General features: G+C 52.2%; 6 protein-coding genes across 6 annotated transcripts; 1 reads left to right on the forward strand and 5 right to left on the reverse strand.

The window, feature by feature from the left end:
- Positions 1–288: 288 nt before the first annotated feature.
- B0H65DRAFT_435144 (glutathione S-transferase) lies at positions 289–1,347 on the reverse strand (the record flags this gene model as incomplete). Its single annotated transcript, XM_062825178.1, has 2 exons — positions 289–532; positions 587–1,347. 2 exons carry the CDS (start codon positions 1,345–1,347, stop codon positions 289–291), a joined length of 1,005 nt encoding a protein of 334 aa, XP_062677765.1.
- A 796-nt stretch (positions 1,348–2,143) lies between these two features.
- Positions 2,144–5,371, forward strand: B0H65DRAFT_552783 (uncharacterized protein; the record flags this gene model as incomplete). Its single annotated transcript, XM_062829916.1, has 4 exons — positions 2,144–2,256; positions 3,589–4,298; positions 4,369–4,488; positions 4,551–5,371. The coding sequence occupies 4 exons, from the start codon at positions 2,144–2,146 to the stop codon at positions 5,369–5,371; spliced, it is 1,764 nt and encodes a 587-aa protein (XP_062677766.1).
- Positions 5,372–6,711: 1,340 nt separating this feature from the next.
- On the reverse strand, positions 6,712–9,407 carry B0H65DRAFT_478501 (uncharacterized protein; the record flags this gene model as incomplete). Its single annotated transcript, XM_062827487.1, has 2 exons — positions 7,722–9,407; positions 6,712–7,667 (listed from the first exon to the last, which is right to left on the reverse strand). Coding segments are annotated over exons 1-2 (2,402 nt in total), but the record flags the coding sequence as incomplete, so codon positions are not given.
- A 19-nt stretch (positions 9,408–9,426) lies between these two features.
- On the reverse strand, positions 9,427–10,166 carry B0H65DRAFT_318453 (uncharacterized protein). The gene has a single exon (XM_062823384.1). The coding sequence runs from the start codon at positions 10,117–10,119 to the stop codon at positions 9,730–9,732; it is 390 nt and encodes a 129-aa protein (XP_062677768.1). The 5' UTR covers positions 10,120–10,166; the 3' UTR covers positions 9,427–9,729.
- A 1,534-nt stretch (positions 10,167–11,700) lies between these two features.
- On the reverse strand, positions 11,701–12,196 carry B0H65DRAFT_552785 (peptidyl-prolyl cis-trans isomerase; the record flags this gene model as incomplete). Its single annotated transcript, XM_062829917.1, has 4 exons — positions 11,701–11,725; positions 11,797–11,857; positions 11,927–11,991; positions 12,072–12,196. 4 exons carry the CDS (start codon positions 12,194–12,196, stop codon positions 11,701–11,703), a joined length of 276 nt encoding a protein of 91 aa, XP_062677769.1.
- A 2,830-nt stretch (positions 12,197–15,026) lies between these two features.
- B0H65DRAFT_478513 (uncharacterized protein) lies at positions 15,027–18,692 on the reverse strand. Its single transcript, XM_062827488.1, has one exon. The coding sequence runs from the start codon at positions 18,652–18,654 to the stop codon at positions 18,115–18,117; it is 540 nt and encodes a 179-aa protein (XP_062677770.1). The 5' UTR covers positions 18,655–18,692; the 3' UTR covers positions 15,027–18,114.
- Positions 18,693–19,279: the final 587 nt, after the last annotated feature.

Genomic DNA, 19,279 nt, shown 5'->3' on the forward strand with positions numbered 1-19,279 from the left:
GAGATGTGCGGCAGAAGGAATGTTGATTGCATAAGCAGATGTCATGGCAAGGTTTCAAATCAGACATGTGCCGCTTCGCTTCGTGCAAAAAGAAAGCCCATTGTTCAGCGAACAAAAGAAGCGCCTGGCAACCCTGGATAACAAACATGTCGTGGACTTGCCCGGCGACAACGTGTATTGTAGTTACTGATCTTCGTGTTGTTAAGCCATTGAATGTCCACCAGCAGGTACACGCCATAGCCACTCCCTCCTTCACTTCTTCGCAGCCTTGACAGCCTCGACTTCCTCCTAGAGCGGCAGGATATCCGGCACCGGGCCCAACGGCGTGATCCCCTTGGGATTGATCTGAGGGTGCGAGCAAGTGTAGTGCTTCTTGATGTGCAAGAAGTTGGTCGTCTCGCGGAAGGCAGGGACGTTCCAGTATAGGTTTTGCATCCACCTGTTGATAGCCGGGTATCCCGACCGGATGTCGCGAATGTTGCACTTGAAGTGCTGGACGTAGACGGGGTCGAAGCGGATGATTGTCGGGAACCTGTTGTCATCGTCAGCATCTCTTCATCTCCCGGGAGCAGGTGGGACAACTCACAATCTCACATCCACCTCCGTCAACCTCTCCCCAAACCAATACTCCCCCTTCCCCTTCTCTTGCACCTCCCTCAGATGCTTCTCGACCTTATCCAAACTCTCAAACAACTTGATCACATTCCTCTCATACGCCTCCTGCGTCGTCGCAAACCCGCTCTTATACACCCCATTGTTGATATCATGATAAACCCACTCATTGACCTCATCAATCTGCCCCCTCAAATCCTCCGGGTACAGATCCAACTCCCTAGCCTTGGCATCCTCGACAATCCCATCGAACTCGCTCCCCAACATCCTGATAATCTCACTACTCTCATTATTCACAATCCTCCCCTCCTTCTTATCAAACAGCACCGGCACCGTAAACCTTCCCTTATACTCCGGTTCCACACCGAAATACACCTCCCTCATGTACTTCTTGTCTCTCACCGCATCCGGCACCACCTGTTCCCCAGCCGCATCCCCGCCCTCCATTCCTTCCTCGGCAGTGGGGAACCGCCACCCCTTTTCGCCCATGTGCCAGTGCACGCTGCTAAAAGAAATGACATCCTCTAGCCCCTTGAGCTTGCGCACGATCAGGGCCCGCGTGGCCCACGGGCAGGCGTAGCTGACGTAGAGGTGGTAGCGGCCCGCTTCGGGGGGGAAGGGGGAGGATGGGTCGGAGCGCGAGATGAAGGAGCGGAAGGAGGAGACTTGGCGCTTGAATTCGCCGGTTTTGTCGTTGGGGTCTACCCAGTCGGTTATTTTGTCGTTGGTGGCCATTTTGGTGGTGGTGGTTGTTGGTAAGTTGTTGTTTGCGAGTGATGATGTTGTGAAGTTGTGTGTGGTGTCGTGGGGAGATGGGAACGGTTGAAATAGAGTTGAGATGTTCCGGGTTGAAGTTCGGACGACGGTTGAGCTGGGGGAGACAAGAGATGAAACAATGCTGCGGATGCTGCGGGGTCGAAGCACTGTTGGAGATCTCACTGCAGCGAGGTTGAGACGAAAGCGAAGGCTCATGAGCAAGTGAGAAGTGTCTGAAGAGTCTCCAACGAACAAGACTCTCTTGAGAAGTTCACAAGTGTAACAATGTTAATTGCACCATCATGTACAAAAAGTTGATTACGGTATATATACCGAGCTGCATCTAAAGCCCAAGACGTTGTTCCGTCAACATCCACCATGACGCTGACAAAGAAGACGCGCGATGTTTAGTCGCGGATTACTGAGCATGTTGACCTCACTGCACCCCATTGGCTGGTCTTGGTTCTTTGGTCCGATCGTGGCTGGTGCATTCGATTGACCTGATGTGGCTGGTGACACTGGCGTGGACGGTGCAGACCACGCGTCAAGCCTTGGTTCGTCAGAGTCATGTGACTTTGCGTAGGCAACCAGGGATAAAAAGCCCGCACATCTCGCTCACGTGTGCGTGAACAACTCTCCACAAAGTCAACAAACGAGTCGAGCCCTCCACATCTCCATCGACGCCGCCCTCATCCAACTTCCGTCATCAATTGAATTCCAACAAACGCGATTGATTTACCCATCTTTTCATCCCTCACTTGACCCCGCCGTCGCCATGGCGGACGCCCTGCCCTCTACACCACCACCTCGGTCTCCCGACCACCGTGAATCCGATATTCACGACGACGAATACGAGTCAACACAGCCGTTGTCGTTATCCTCTCTAGGGTCAGTGATGATCATGTTACCGGTGCGATGATTGCTCGGTCTCTCCCGGACGATGCGAGAAGGTCCCATCGGGGATATGTTTGAATACATGGCAAGAAATCCACCAAGTGGATTTTAAGAGGATGTTGAGGTCCTTGGTGGATTTCTTGCCATGTATTCAAACATATCCTTGATGGGACCTTCCTCGGTGTCACGCAGGAGCAGCCGGTCGATTGTCACTGGTACAAGGTTCCGTTCCATATCCTCCCCCTCCTCTACTCCCCTCCCCATTCAACACCGTGGACTGTCGTTCAGTGTCTCGCAGGCCGTTTGTTCAAAGCATATCGTCCCGGCTGTCAAGGACATTTAAAATGCCAACTCCTACCCAGCAGGTACGCCTGTTGGAAGGACTGGGGCTCTTGGTTGTCTGGGACCATCACGGACATATATATTGTCACGCTGGACCTGCGGCACCATGATCACCAACACCAATTTCACTTCCTCTCCTCCCTTCCTCGGCCAGCGCTGAATGCCCGTTACAATATATGCCCGCTCCGTCTCGCAGGCCATGTACTCAAAGCACACCGTTCCAGGCTGTCAGGGGGCGTTATAAATCGCCAACTCCTACCCAGCAGGTACGCCTTCTGGAAGGACTGGGTCTCTTGATTCGCCTGGGACGATGCTGAGAGCTATATGGCTGACGATGTGTTTGGAAGTGCGCGTTTCAAGCTGTCAGGAGGCGCTATAAATAGCCAACTCCTACCCAGCAGGTACGCCTGCTGGAAGGACTGGGTCTCTTGATTCGTTTGGGACCGTTACTAACAGATACATTATCAGTGAGAACTAGGGCACCATAATCACTCGCACCAAATCCTCTCTTCCCTTCCTCGGCCAGCGCTAAATACCCGTCACAACACCCGGACATGCCCGCTCCGTCTCTCGCAGGCCATGTACTCAAAGCACACCGTCCCAGGCTGTCAGGGGGCGCTATAAATAGCCAACTCCTACCCAGCAGGTACGCCTGCTGGAAGGACTGGGTCTCTTAATTCGCCTGGGACGCTGCTGAGAGCTATATGGCTGACGATGTGTTTGGAAGTGCGCGTTTCAAGCTGTCAGGAGGCGCTATAAATAGCCAACTCCTACCCAGCAGGTACGCCTGCTGGAAGGACTGGGTCTCTTGATTCGCCTGGGACGCTGCTGACAGTTGCATCGTCACGCGAGATCGGCGGGTCTACCCCTTCCCATATCATATAATTACGCTTACTAACATGTTCACGGGGAGTTAGGTGGAATCGATGGAGATATCCCCGGCGGCAAAAACGACGACGTTGAGGTACCGACTGCATCCACCAGCGACGACGAAAACCATTGCAAACTCAACCTCTCTGATCTGGATGGAAATGTTGCCTGGAAGAACGACACCGACCCAAAGGAACAACACACATCGGACTTGTGTATCGATCTACACGTAGATACGACAAAGCTGCTAGCCATATTCAGACTGCATGCCACTATCCTTCTGCGCCCTCTGGAGAAGTGGACAACGCTTTACCTGCTTGTTCATCCAGAATGGATCCAGTCGATCGAGTTTAAGCCTTTTGGCGACAACTTCATTTCCCTGCATTTCACCATGACGCAACCACCTACTCTCGTGGCGCCAAAGGCAATGCAAGAGTCTCATGAGCCGAGACCTCGGGATCAAGGTCTTTTTGACAGCATGAAGTCCCTAGCTACATTGCGCCAGTTCACTGTTTACCTTCACCGCCTCGACCTCATACCGGAGACTATGGAACAGCTAGCTTTGCTCCCATCGGTCTTCTCATCCTCTCATCCATTTGGCCTATTGCGGACGGACGAGAAGTTGGCATCGTTCGACGTATTGTTCCGCGGTGCGCCCGGTGAGGTTATTGACTTGGGCAAGACTGCCCCTCCTGGCACCAATCACAACCAGACTTTGGCAGAAATGGCAGAGGAAACAGTTGCGGAAACGACAGGTGTCATTCCTCCCCCATATCCCAACGATGGCTCCTCTCAGAATGCACCTGGGTACTCGGCCCCGAATGGTACGCTCATTTCGTTTTCCATTATCGTCACGCCGTCTCTCAGGCTGCAACTAACACCGCGCCCTTTTAGACCGAAAGCGACGTATAAGTGAATCATTGTCTCCTTGTACAACCGACAGGTACCACGGGGCGGGCGAACCTTCCACCTCGGGTGGCCTTCAAAGCCTGAATCAATTCTCAACCCCGACCGGTATGTTCCCTTTGGTACCATCAACAATCACCTGCCCCAGGCTAATGCCGTCCCCGTTCCAGACCGAAAGCGTCGACGCACAAGCGAGCTCTTATCTCGCTCTCCAACTGACAAGCACATTCTCCTCGCAATTCGTCGAGTGCTCGACCGCACCGCCAGCCTCGATGTTCGGGTCAAACAGCTCGAGAAACTGATAACCGAGTGTCTCAATGCCGACAACACATGCAGATACGACAGCGAGCAGGAGGAGCAAATTTACGGTCACATAAACGCTACAGTCGACGAAAGAATCGACGAGCATATGTGGGATGTGCAACGCGAACTCGAGGGCGAGCTTTCAAGACAGACGGAGGAATGGGTGGCCGAGACGGTTGATTTGGCCCAAGAGGAGCTGCGGGAGGAGCTGCGGCACGAGATCGAGGACCGGTGGGACAACGATATCACGGTGAAGATGAAGAAGATGGTCAAGGTGGAGGTGTTGAAGGACATGGCGCAGGCAGTGAAGGTGATGAAGAGGGCCCGGGCGTACAGGGAGGATGTCAAGTCGACAACGAGGAGGAGGATGTCCACCACTACAGCGAGTACCCAGAGCACGGCGGCGTCAACCAAGCCCATCCTAACCAAGCCGATCCCAACCAAGCCGATCCCAACCAAGCCAATACCCTCCACAACGCTAAACCATTCTCTACCTGGCGCAAGCGCCTTTCAGGCTGCCATTCAGGATATCCAGAGGCGGTACTCTGCAAAGATGTCGGCAGAAGAAATCATGAGGGTTATGGATCATTTGGAGGCGAATCTCGTTGAAGCAGTCAAATACAACGGGTGCGGTGCCGAGTTGAAGTGGTTGTATGTGCAGAGATGGGCAGCGAAGCAAGAAGAGTAGCAAGGCCGATCTCAGCATCACGTCGAATACATCCACACCTTTGGAACACTCTTTTATATCTCAGGCCGTCTCCAATGAACCTTCTTGTCTAAATCACAATGCATTTCCCAATTCAAAGCGTGCCAAACAGAGTCTTGTCCACGTGTTTCCGATTTGCCACATGACATTCCGTTGTTTTGGAACTGCCTTTCCAAAATCAAGTGACCAACATCGGACTGTCCGCGTCGATGTATTCCTCCCACGCTCACTCCCACCTTCGGTCAACTTACAAAACACCGGCGCCCATAATTTTACATGCTATCATTGCACATATTCATAAATGTTGAAGTACCCGTAGTCGAGTGGTCGACCATGCATATATCATCACACGAATAATGAGAGATCCGAAACACAGAAACAAGACAACGTGGAATACACTCAAAACGCCCAAGCCAAAAACAAATCTGAAACGAAAAGAGAATTGGAACAGGAAAAGGAAAAGGATAAGAAAAACAGACACAAAAACACAGAAAAAAAAAAAAGAAGAAACATACAACACCTGGGATTCGTTCGTTGGTCGTCACCGACCCAACTACTTAGTCAAGTCAGGCGATGCGAATTGGTAGCTTACCTACCTACCTTATCTATGGGATCCCGTCCGCTCTCCCATCCCGAGTTTTCTACCATCTGAGTGTGGTCGTATGTGCCTGCCTGTTATCAATCATAGTGCATGCAGGTTATATTGTCCTGAGGTCCTCTGCCTTTTTGCGCTTCTTCGCGTTCGGGTTGTGGTTGTGCGTTGTGGTAGTACACAGGGGCACTAACAGCATGCCTGTGTACCTACCTAGGTACCTGGGTACCTGATACCTGACTTGGACAGACACACAAAGTACACACCTACACACAAAGTACACAAAGTTGAGCTTTTGTAATCATGATCAGTTCTGCAACTTAGTTGGAAGAGTTGTAGGTAAGCTCGTAAGGTAAGGTAAAGACGCGAAAATACACTTGACTGTGTTTGTTGTCATTACTTATGACTCTGGCGTTGTGATGTTGGACGTTCGGTGCACACGAGGTGAGTGAGGGAGGTATTCATTCAGAACGTGTCGTGGTGTTGTTGTGGTTTTTAAGTGTTACCATGAACCACAACCGACTCATCCATCCGAGGGGGTGTGTATCGCATGACATCAGTGAGAAGGGACAGCAGTTGTTAGGTATTCAAATGACATTTGTCCCTTCCCTGCCCGGATGTTGAATATGTAACTCGTCGGGATAAACAAAGAGTTTATAGTAAGGTAACCTTTTCATCTCATATAAGTCAACGCTAGGTCTAATCACTTTCCTTGGCACCGTTAATTCACGCTTTCCCCATCATCGTCATCACCTCATCCTCACAGAAAGCAATGCTCCAGACACATTCCACTTTCGCTTCATAAAAGCACAATAGTAATGGGTCTTATACCAAGAACTAAAGTAAAAGTAACGTTCTATTGACTTGACTTTACACATTCATCAAAAAAGCTCAACTGATATCTACACCCACTTCCTCTTCCTTCCCTCCTAATCCCTTCTCAGTAACCATCTACCTAATCCGCGCCTTAATATAAGGAACCTCGACATCCTCACCTTCCGCATCCTCCGTCACCACCTCAAAGATCAACTCCTTCTGATGCGCCGGAATCGGCTTCTTGCTAATCGTCTCCACCAGCTCGCTGAGCTTGAGAGCATAGCGATCCTTGAGCTTGGCAGGCGGGAAGAACGAGGCATACAGCAGGCTGACACCGGAACTCAACATGGAGATGGACAGACCGCGCTTCTCGAAATCGTCAATCAGCTCCTGAAGGGTAATGTCGCCGACCTCGAAGCGGTCCCAGATCTTGTCGAGCGTGACCTTGCCGTTGGGGCCGTTGTACTCGACCTTGGGGCTAGCAATGGGCTCGGAGAAGCCGAAGAAGGGCAGGGCCAGGTTGACGAAGCCGTTCTTGTACTGCTCGATGTCGGTCTTGCCGTCGATGATCTTGTACAGCTCGAGGATGACGAGGCCGGTGACCAGGGCCGTGGTGGTGGCGATGGCGGGGATGATCTTGCCGGCGATGAACTTGGTCTTGTGACGGTCGGCAGACTCGATCTTGTAGTTCTCGGCGCGCAGGTTGCTGGCGGCCGTGATGAAGTCGATGTGGTAGTTGGTGTCATCGTCCTTCTCGAACTCGACCACGTTGAGCTTGAAGCCGGCCAGGGTCTTGGGTTCGGGGAGCTGGGACTTGATGTTGCCGAGCTCGGACTCGTCGTCGAAGGCAGTGTTATCCGCGTTCGGGTCCTATTCAAGTTAGCAATCAACCTTGACAAACACTTGCGCTGCGATAAAACTTACAGGCTCCTTCTCATCCGCCTGAATCTTGACGTTCGAGTCAGGGGAGAAGTCAGGCACGATCATGCCCTCCAAAGCCTGCAGGTAGTCGGCCTTGCTCTTGCCCTTTGCATTGATACTATAGTTGAAGGCATGGAGGTTGGTAGCAGCCTCGAGGAAGCTAAAGTGGGTCGGGTTCTCCGGGTCGAACTTGAGCGGGTCAGGGGCGCGCTTGGGTCCGGACCAGAAGGGGGTGCCGGTCGAGGACACGGAGTCCTTGGGGAAGTTGTAAAGGAGCTGCTGGATAGCGTTGTTATACTGTTTCTCGAAGAGCATGCGAGCCCATTGGACGCAGTCCTCAAAGGTGAGCGGGCGCTCGTGCTTAAGGAAGTCTGCGAGCATCTCCAGCGTCGCCTTCTCGTTGCCACTTTGCTTCAGGCTAGTATCGAGATAGTTAGGCTGGGTGAGGTAGAGGTTAACAGTCTCCGCAGGCTTCACGAACGAGCTCTCGAACAACTCACGAGCCCAAGCGATGGTATGCTCGATCTTGTTGGGGAAACTCCTGAGAGTGCACATGGGGAAGGACTGCTCAGGAGGATCCTGAGAGGAGGAGTAGGACTCAGTGAGCCTAGGAAGCACCACTTGCGTGTTGCCCTTGGTGCCGAGGGTGCCGCTCTCAAGGAGAGGCTTGTGGAAGAAAACGCACCGCCTGTCGACATACGTTCTCGCCTCAACATTGTCCAGCGCGTTCGTGACGCCATCCAAACCTTGCCAGAACTCCTCATTGAAGATCTCCTCGGTCTCGGGGCTAACGCGATCCTTGAGAGAAACAATGTGGCCTTCGAGGTCAGGGTTCATGGCCTGCACAGCCTTGGCCGCGCAGTCACTCTTCATCTGACCAACGTCCTTGGGGCGGAACAAGAACTGTCTGTTCAAGTTGGACTTCTCGATCGAGTCCATATCGGTGACGAAAATCTTGCCCTCAGGACCAGTTCCGAGACCGATCATGGCCCAGTTCTTGAGCATCTCACAGCCGATGGCGCCAGCGCCAACAAGGAACTGCTTGACGTTCGCGATCTTCTCCTGGAACTCCCTACCGAAAACCGCGATCTGGCCATCGTACCTGCTACCAGTGGGCGCGCAAAGCTCTTCAGTGCGCTTGGAGTTGGTGGGGAGAGCCTCGAGCGCATCAAAGTACATAAACTGCTTGATAGGGTGGAACTTGCCCGAAACAGCCTTGAGGACTTCCTGGGCGGTAAGACCACCGAAGAAAGCAGCCATGGGGTTGAGGTCACCAGTAGCCTGGTAGCTGAGCTCCTTGAGAAGCTTGTCGTCGAACTCAACCTCGACACCCTGCTGCTTAGAAAACTCCTTGGCCGAAGCGATAACCACAAGCGCATCCTCGTCGTTCATCGGCCTTGGTAGACGTCCCTGAGACTTGGCGAAAGCGTCAAGAGCCTGGAATCCGATATGGAGCTGCTGAGGGCGATCGAACTTGGCGAAGTCGGAGATGACAAACTCGGGATCCTTGAGCGCGTGGGTAATGCTCTTGAACTCGATGGTCTTGGGCATCTTGACCTGCTGGTAGAGGCCGCCCTTCTTGTACTGGCCGAGCCCGGAAACGTCGCCGATTGAGAAGGTGTAGGGGCCCTTGACAGTGACCTTGCGGGGCTCGCAACCGTTGAGTCCCTCCATACCCTCGACCTCCGAGAAGGTCACATAGTCGCCGTCCTCAAGTCCGTGTCTGGTCTCGTCGAGCGCAGAAACGAGACCCTCCTCATCGATGCCAGCCACGATACCGTTGACGGGGTTCTCGCCGTTCGTGTCCATCACAGTAAACTTGTCGCCAAAATCGCAGAAGATGCCGCCAAAGAGACCGTGTGTGTTGACAGCAATGAAGTAGATGCCCTTGGAGTGGCAGTATTCGCCGACAATAGTCTGGAGATCGGTGTTCTGGTTCGTAAGGACGACGACTTGGTACTTGTCGAACTGCGACAGGTTATCGGCGAGACTGTACAAAGACCACAGTTAGCTATCGAACCCCCGAAGGCCACTCTTTGCTCAAAACCGCAACATACCTTGGCGACTGGTGAATGTGAACGGGGGTATAAGCGTTGAGCTCAGCAACGCGGGGAGCGGTGACCTGATCGCGGGGCTTGCCGACATCCTCAGGGTGGAGGAAGAACTGGGAGGAGAGGTCGGCCCAGGCGGCGGGCTCGGGGTCGTGGAGGGTGAGGCTCTTGACGCCAGCAAGGGCGACGTTCTTGGCGATCTCAACGCCGAGACCCTTGAGGCCAACGATGAGGACGTTGGAAGCGCTCATGCGCTTCATGGCCTCGTGGCCCAAGACATACAGCTGGCGACTGTAGAGGGATTCATCGATCTCGGCCGTGGTGCCGGCTACTGACTCGTCGACTTGCATCCTGGTGACAAGGTCGACCTCGTTTTTCCGAGTGTCCTGGAAGATGGCATCACGAAAGTGTCAGCGAAGAGCAAGGCGCTTCTTATGTAGATGTCGAGGCTTGACGCATAGGACTCGATGCTCATCAAGGTTGCTCAGCCCAGCCGTTCGACAGCTGCATGCGAGACTGACTAGCACTAGCTACCAGCTCAAACGCAAGGCGGGGGAACAGCAAGATTCATGTAGACGACGGGTTGAACTCACGGTCATGGTTCTCTTTAGGGAGATGGGCAGGTCCCCGTCGGATACTTTGCGCTTCCCCAGCTTGACGGCTGTTGATTACGTGGGCTGGCCAGCAGATTGCGGATGCGGATCGCGGATCGCGGATGCGAGATGAGGGGGTGGTATAGATGGTTGGAAGTTCGTGACGCAAACGAAACGAGCAAAAACAAGAACGACGACGTATGTGTTTATTTGCGGTTCGCGGTTGGTGGGTATTCTGATGCTTCAAGTTGGCGATGTTGGTCTAAAGAAAACGCCGATGTTGTAGTTGGATGACAGAGAGAAAACAGACGATCAAGCGCAAGTGCTAAGGTGGAAGAGTGGAAGCTGTCTGTATGTAATCTGGAAGGTCAGGCGGCGGGACGGCGGAAGGTGTCGAGGGAGGTTCGGTCAGCCCCGCCACCAGCTGTCAAGCATGAAGGAGAACTGCGGGGAATGATGTGATGCACTGTTCGTTGGCCACACTGTACTGCTGTTAGTGCAGGTGCTGTAGCCTTCCCCTTCTCTCTCCCTGCAGCTATCACTTGTACATCGAGTGGCTATGCTACCTCTGTCCTTTGCTGATCGCTTTGAATTATAGAAGGATCGCATTACTAACAGCCCGCAGCACGAGGCAGTCGTCAAGGTACTTGCCCGAAGTACCTCTGGCGGCAAATCGTACTGCGTACAGTAAGCAAGGGCCAGCCAGTCAGCCAACCAAGCTTTCCGGGCAGGCAATCAGCCCTTATCGGTTTGAACCAATCACATTCAACCGAACGTTTGCAAGTACTTCTTCGTATTGAATTAGCTGCGCCGGTACTTCCCCCTCCCTTATCGCCTGGAACTCCGTCATCAATCCTCGTTTTTACCCATCAAGGTTCCTCCCCATGTAAACACCAACAATCTATCACCGACACGGGTTTTTGTCTTTTTGGGACTTCTTCCAAGTCCAAGTTTGTTTCTATCCAGCGTTCCCTGGTCTGCCTCATTGTCGACGTTGCTTTTCACGAAATCAGTGAAGAGTGAACCGCCCAGCTACTGGAGACCCTTGAGATATACGTCACTTTCACATATTAGCTCGTATTTTTGTCTTGCCCGCCGCTACCTTGACTGAAGGGACAAGCTAGAGCGAGATATGCAGCAAACAGGAGGCAACTCACAAGATCAGGTCCGCGTTCGGAGGAATGTGGCCGTGAAAACCCCTGGTGCCATCGTATCAAGTCAGCATATGGACTTCAACTCCAAAAATCGACAGGGTCGAAACTGTTGTATCTGCGGATGCGGATCAATCATATAGATAGTGCACATGGACATTCGCAAACCGAAAGACCTGTTGGTTACTCACCGCTCGCCGTATCCGTAATCACTAACACGTTATCCCGTCAGTAATCACTTTCTCTCCTTGACACAGTCGTTCACTTTGGCTTGACTACTCACCTAGAAATATCCAATGTCGCCTTCTCGCCAACCTTCATTTCCAATACGGCCTCATCCCATCCTGTTAAAGAGCAACACATCAGTATAAAGTCTCCGAGACATAAAAAGTGGACTGATGGTGGGACCATACCTCTGATGAGTCTTCCAACCCCAATCTGCGTGACAAAATCCCCACGGCCGATCGAGGTGTCGAACCTGGAAACAGTGTTATTAAAACCGAGTAACGATAGGGACAAGTACCGAGAGGGAAAAGTTGTGAGGAGGAAAGAACATACTGGGCTCCCTTTCCATCGGCCTGGCTCAAGTCCTTCAACCAACCGGTATACTCGATTCTAACAGTTTGTCCAGCTTGTGGTTGCGGCCCGGTGCCCGGAACGTGGGTGATTTTGTTGACGCCCATTGTGTTGTTGTTCTTGTTTGTTTATTTGTTTGCTTGTTGTCTGTGTTCCGGCGAACAAGTGATTGACTGAGCAGAAGATATCTCTCAACGTATGTGGTCCGTTCAAGTCCCCAGTTTATATATCCAGTCCCTCAATAGGTGTTCCCCTTCTCCAAAGTCCGATTTTAGGCGTTTGCTTCTTTCCAACTTGCCCACTTCACCTTACTCAAACTCAATCACAACCAACAGATCCGATCACGTTCTAACCGTTCTCCAGATATCGATATTATTGTCGATGGATATCGTCGATCTCCGATCGTCTTCCTCTATCTTCACTAGCTCACTACTAGTGAATGGTAGATTTCTCGGCCGAATTTGACCCTAGTTCAGTCTAGACTACGGAAGAATAGCCGAGTGACCGACACCGAATCCCTTAGCCAAGAGTGGATAAGGTATACTTCGTGTGCTGGAGAAGGGTGCGGATCAGAAAGCTAGCGTGGTGTGATGAGTTCCCGAGCCGAGAGGGATAGTTGTGCGGATGTGAAGAGGTTTGTCAGCGCTGAGGTAAGTCGGGGACTTGGCCGTTCACCGAAAACCACACGGAACTTCCTGATGTTTCTCGAACCGAACGGTGAGACGATTCCTTGATGTGACGTGACCTGGGCACATGAACCGAATCTCGATCGCGTGGAGTCTCCTAAAGACGAATCCGTTCGAGCCGTTCTCTTCTGGAGCCTAAACAGCGTTCCGTAAAGTATCCGAGTCAAGGCTAACCTTTCAAGTCGACGAACTAGGGGACCAGGGGACCTCAGGTGACAAGGACAAGGTAGGATGGGGGGACGATAAGTCCAACGGCGTGACTTGGTAACCCCGGGGGGCAGATCTGGCACCTAATGAGGTAAATGTAGGGACCCAACACAACGGTAGCGATGCTTGGAAGCTTGTGATAGTGACTGTGATGGCAGGTAGCACCGAGTTTAACGACTAAGGAGTGTGGAGATGAGCCAGGACGACGTCAGGTTTTTTCTTCTTCCTCTCGCTAGCTCGGAAAGAGTCTGATATCCAAAGAAGAATTCCCACTTGGACCAAATCAAGGAGATGACCGAGCAGGAGCTGATGATCATGTGCCAGGAAAGGGAAGGCGTTCAGGACGATGTCTAGGGATGAGTCGTTGCTGGTTTGTCGTTTGTGGTTTAATGCGTGGACGAATGAAGAAGCAAGGAGAAAAGGCCGGTGAAAGTGCCGAAAGAGATGAGGATCGACCCATATTTGAAGGAAGTCTGGGAGAAGCCAACTTGGATGAGACAATTGAGAACCTCAAGCTCGTGGCACTTGCCCAGTCTTGTTTGTATTATTGGGACTCGGACTGGAGTGTGCTTTCCAGGTGAGGTTGGTGGCGGAAGTGGACATTGGGGAGGAGCTACCTCGCCTTCCGCTTGGATGGTTGGGTAGAGTGCTCATTGGGAGCCGAGTACCTTGCCGCGGAATTTGTGATGACTCGTAGATCTCGCCTGCATACAAGTCGGTAACTGGCATATGCGGTCTATGATTCCATCTCTTTGCCAATCCGGATTCGGACCGGGATAGTGTGTATCTTGCTCCGTGGGCGGTAAGGTAGATGTAGCCTTGACTCTCGATTTCGAGCCTCGCATGTCATGTGGTACAGTCTTCGATCGGTACCAATGAGATTTCCAAGGGTACAGTAGACGGCCAACGACCCCCGGGCTGCTACCTTTGCAACCCACCTGGACAACATTAATATTGTAGATGGATACCCCCACGTGTGATGTGATCTGAATTCGTACCATTGGAGATGAGGGCGGCTGGCTGTAACACAAGGAAAATGGAGTGCCAGCAGACTTCTCCTTAACTGGTAAACCCCGGAAGCTTGGGGGTAGGGCAACCAGCAAGTCTGCCATGAGTGAGGTAATGGAAAAGCCTGACCAAGCCATAAGCAAATTTCTTCTGGGAACGTCCGCTGGGAAGCAGGCTCGGTGAGCATAATACTGTGGCCCTGCTGATACCAGATTCCGACCTTTATCCGGTCACTTATAAGACCCCAATATCACATAGGATATCTCATCACATCTCCTCCAGATGGTTGATGACCGAACTGGATGCCCCGATCTCGGATAACTGCCTCAAGCCCCCTGTCTTTATGCATTCCCGCATCTAGATGCAAGGCAAGCAAGTCAGATCTGGGACGGGATGCGACAGGACTTCATCCGTTGATTGTTTCTCTCTGAAGGGTTTCGAACCCCATTTCCCCGATGGTGCTCACTTTGGTGGTTTTCTTCGCGAGCCTTTCTGCTGCCCATTTCTCATTTCTCCAGGGCCGTTCCTTTGCCAAATCATTACGGCTATAAGAACATTGCTGAACTGAGTCAAATTTACGCCCTGACACACGCCAACAGCGCCATTGTCCTTTGCAAGCCGTTGTCCATGTTGGTGGCTGCAGGACCGCTGATCCACAACGGATTGCAGCTGTCTGAAATGAGGAACGTGCAAAGTATGGTCTCAGGACCATGCCCCATACCGGCTTAATTCGCTAAAGGGTGGTTGATGCTTTGGCTGGTACAATTGACGAGAAAGGTGCGCCCATGTTTGCTCTGCATAAGACATAGCAGGAACCCTGTGCCACGTTATGGTCCCCTGGCGTTTAGGCCGGGCACATGGTAGATGATACATCACATTATCACTTATGAGATAGCAGCCGATCCGAAAATGGAGGCATGGGGTTGCTCATATCGTGGATGAGGCTTTGCTAAGGGGTGAGTAATCAGGCTTTGATTCGCTCAGTTGCTGGTGATGCTTCCCTTTGCCACAGAGCCCAACTTGACGTGGTGTGAAGACGGCCGAAATGCACAGTACCTTGTAATATGTGAACTGAGCAAGAGGGAAGTGGTAGCCGACAAGTAGGTGAATGTTGTGCGATTGATCGACTACATTGCGCCGTTGAGCAACACCACGCCAATCGTTGCAGTTGTGATGTTGCTTCAGATCGACCCGGCAGCCGTCTAGCACGCACAGGCTCTGGGCGTTCATTTGCTGGGACCTCCCATCTCCTCTGTCGCTATCACCGCAATCTTGCATAGAGGCCGGCGTGCAATTGTAGTGTGCAATAGCAAACCGGCAACTGGCATGCTGAACTGAGTAGGGCGAATCGAGAGCTTGTAGTCGGATAACAGTTGAGATCCCGATGTAACGAATGGGCCAGATTGCAAAGCTCGCTTCACTTCTTTCCTCTTGTTCGACCCGGACCGGAAACTATGCACTCCGCAGTGTGTCGGCGGCTGCCTTGTCTACCAGTTCAGATCTGAACTCTCTGGTGTTGAGATTGGAAGACGCAATCATCCGTCGGGTTCAAACCAAAACCAGCCCTGGTGCGGTAGCCATCCGTCAAGAACCGTCTTTTTTATACCGACACGCCGACACGAGTCGACGATCAGTTCAAATCCTCGACTGGCTGACTGCTCTTGATTATCCCACGGGTAATGACTTCACCCGAACAGTCGTTGACCGCGAGAACCTGGGGTTGCGCAACAAACTGAGGGTCTGCCGCCTTCCAAGACTTGATTTCAGATACCGCCACTTTCAACCTATCACCGGTACGGGGTAGCTGAACTCAATATGTGGTGTCAGTGTTGCAGTTCGGGCGATAGCAGGCACCGTGTTTCGATCTGCGCAACCACAAACTGCGTGTCTTGTGATAATGGCGGCAACTGCTGCTGTTCCCGGGCCAGATAAGCCAGTAGGTTGGTAGGGAGCGTGGTGAATGGCGAGTAGAAAAGAATTGGTGAATTTAGCAACTGTACCCGAGCTCATCAACAAAGCACCTATCCGGGAATCTGGATCATGGTTTCGGCGATCCTGACAATGCCCTTACGCTCTAGCCCTTTGGGGGTGATTGCGTTCAAATGCTTGGCCGCTTGTATTGTTGGTGAAATTAGAGAGCTCTGACTTTAATCGTTGAAAATGGCAACTTGAGGATTATCACCAGTCGAGCAGCCAGAATGAGGATGCTTCGCGTCGGATGCAGTAGGCCACATCATGTTCATACCTGCAATCAATACAAGGCTTCCAACTGCAAGCTAGACTGGTGAAAGTCTCCGAGCCGTTTACGCGGCCTAGTTTCCAGAGTAAAAAGGTAAACCATGAGAGTATCTGGATGATTGACCATCTGTTGGCTTAAGCATGGGGACATTGAGTAGTATCCGGTATGACGGAACCGTTGAAACAGACGGCAAAATCCACATGGTGATACTCTGATGTTTTTATGTTTTCGAATCCATTCCGATCGCTGTTCATAGTTTCTGACGAAAGCACCGCAAGGCTGGTTATGCCTTGTTTTGTGATGTAATGGATGACATCCTCGCCTCAACTGGAGCATCCATAGACGATGCCAATTGAAGCTGTTCATGACGTTTCCGCTCGTCTCGCCCCTTCCCGGAACCTCGAAGTGTGGAAAGATACAGCTAGGCGACGAGGCGTTGTGTTTTTATGTAGATCGTCACACTTGTGACTCGGGATTGAGGCTGACTGCACGATATCTACTGTATCTAAACGTGCTCAAAAAGATAGTCCAATCGTCATGCGTCCCGGAACAACTCTGGCGTGATAAACGGGAGAAAAGATTTCCGTGGAGCAAATTAGCCAGAAAAGAAATGAAAGAGGTGGTGTATAACAGCTGGGCTGGCCCAGACCTCCGTTTCAGCCTGCGATGACTTTTTTCTGGATTTGCACCGTCCGAGCCCCAACGTCTGTTGCAATGATTTTTTCCTCGGTCTTGCTTGCTCAACACCGATGGCTGACAAACAGAACAAAGCGATAAAGATGTGACTGCGCTGGCATCACTGACCGTGCGGAAAGTTGAAGTGAACGTGTGAATCAATCATCCCAACTTGGGTTTGCCCTTGGTGATTCGACACTTATGGCTATTCATTCGCGTGGGAGCTATCCCGAATTCCCGAACCACCATGATTTCTGGGTATGGCCAGTTGGAGATACGGGCTATCATAGGTAATCGGCAAGTAGCTGTAGGAGCAAAGACACTCGCCGGTAAGCCTCGGTGGGTGACCCATACATATGAACGCAGAAGCCTCTGGCGTTCTCACTAACCACCTCGTGGCAGATGCTTGGAATGCCGAGTATGACACTCGGGGGTGATGGTCCTACAAACTCTAAATGGTGTGAGTATCTCCAGCGGGGAGCTCGTTGGGACGGGGGAACGATGACTGGAGAAGAGCCTCATTGGACTCCTTGGGACGTGTTTCTCTTTTTGCAAACAAGCGGCACAGAGATTAGTGATGAAGTGTGGCACGGCAGCGCTCCCACACATTTGCCGGACCACGGCCATGTCTGCCGAGATGGTTACTATGCCATATTAATCCCATACTATGGGAGCAGCTTGCATGTTGCCTCGTAGTGTAATTAATCCGTGTGAATAGGGAACAATCTTTGGCGATCCAGGAGGCAGATGGCACATTACCTTGTGCTGGCTGCAACATGCAAAATGGATGCGGAGGATGCGAACTAGTAGTTCTTGGGCAGCAAACTGCTCCGAAGTTATCGCCAGAAGGGGAGAAGGGGTATCATGCAGTGCCAAAAGCGGCCGGAACAGTTGTAGATCAGCAACGGCTTTTGCTCGTGGTCCCCCGCTAGTCGCGGTCGCATGAAGAACAAGGGACGGGCTTGACAAGCTGCGAGGGTGGGAGAGGCTTGAGAAGTTTTGACGGGGGGCCGAGTCCTCTCGGATGGCAGGCTGGGCGTACAAGGTACGGAGTACAAGGCTGTATATAGAAAAACCGAGCAAGAGACACGAGGTGGGACCGTTTTGGCGCCGCCGTTTCGTTTCCCTTGCGAGTCTTGGGTCTCTTGAAGAAACACTCGTGGTTTAGGTGAAGTCTGTCTCGTTCTGAATTTGGTGAGAATGGTCGGTTCTATGTTCCACTGAAAGGAGGCAGTGCCAATTCATTAACCAAGCGATGGAGACTGTCGTGGTGTTGGCCATGTTGGGGCGCCTTGGTGGTAATGTCAAGATAACCAACCCTCCATGTTGGCGAGGCACGGGTATGGCACACGGCCGGCAATTGTAGGTAGAGGTAGGTACTGGTAGTGGTGAAAAGGATTCGGTAAATTGGCTCAGTTGGTTCCTTCCAAAGCCATTTAGCCGATGCTGGATATTGGGCCGAATGAGTAGAATGTAGCGAGTAGCGACGTGACAAAGCCACTGCCGAAATGTTTTCAATTGTTTCCCAATCCACGAACACCTTGTACCCGTTGGTGGTATCCCGTTGGTGGTATGTAGGGCCGGTCCAAGAGGCCGGAATGGCGCAAACGATGCCGCAGCGACACGCGTGGAAGAGACCAAAAGATGGAAGGGAGTTTTTGGCGATGGTGACGACGACAAGGGAAGTGATGGCGAGAAGGATTCGGATGCAACTGAACACAAGAGAAACGGAGTTGACGGCCCTGGACATGGACAAGGGAAGGGAAAACAAGAGAAAATGGTTGAAACGAGTGATGGTGAGGAGTGAGTGTGCCCGCTGTGCAAGCTGTGTGTGTGTGTGTGTGCGCGCTCGGTGCCTTCCCTGAGAAGGACCTCTCCCCTTGTCGCTTCCCCTTGCAGAGGTGGGGAGACTAGGGGTGAAGGTTAAACAAGCCAATCGCCGATCGTCTTTCGTCAGGAACAGCGAGGACTGGACCCACTCAGCCCACCAAGCGGCAAGGGACCGTAGAGGTAAGCACGCAAGGCACGGTGGTGGAAGTGGAGGGGACGGGACAAGCAGGCTAAGCAGCAGCGACTAGCGGCATCAAATTCATTCGAAATTCAATTGATACACGCCGGGCAGCAGCCAACCAGACAAGCCGGCCAGTCTAGGCTCCACCAAAAAAGTATCGTGTACATTTTTGCACATTTCAGCTTCGCAGTCAAACAGCCAGAACAAGCCACTTGTGCGACCGAGTGGGTGGTACAGAGAACAGATTTCATGGGTGCCAAGCCGTTCATCTTTAGGAATTCAAGTTGCCGCCGGGAGCAGTGCTTCCGTTGTTGCTTGTGTGCAGTTGCGAACTTGCGCGCGATGCATGGAAGGAAGGAACCGT

Source organism: Neurospora tetraspora (assembly GCF_033439725.1).
Source record: "Neurospora tetraspora strain CBS 560.94 chromosome Unknown B0H65scaffold_8, whole genome shotgun sequence".
Classification (NCBI taxonomy): Eukaryota; Fungi; Ascomycota; class Sordariomycetes; order Sordariales; family Sordariaceae; genus Neurospora; species Neurospora tetraspora.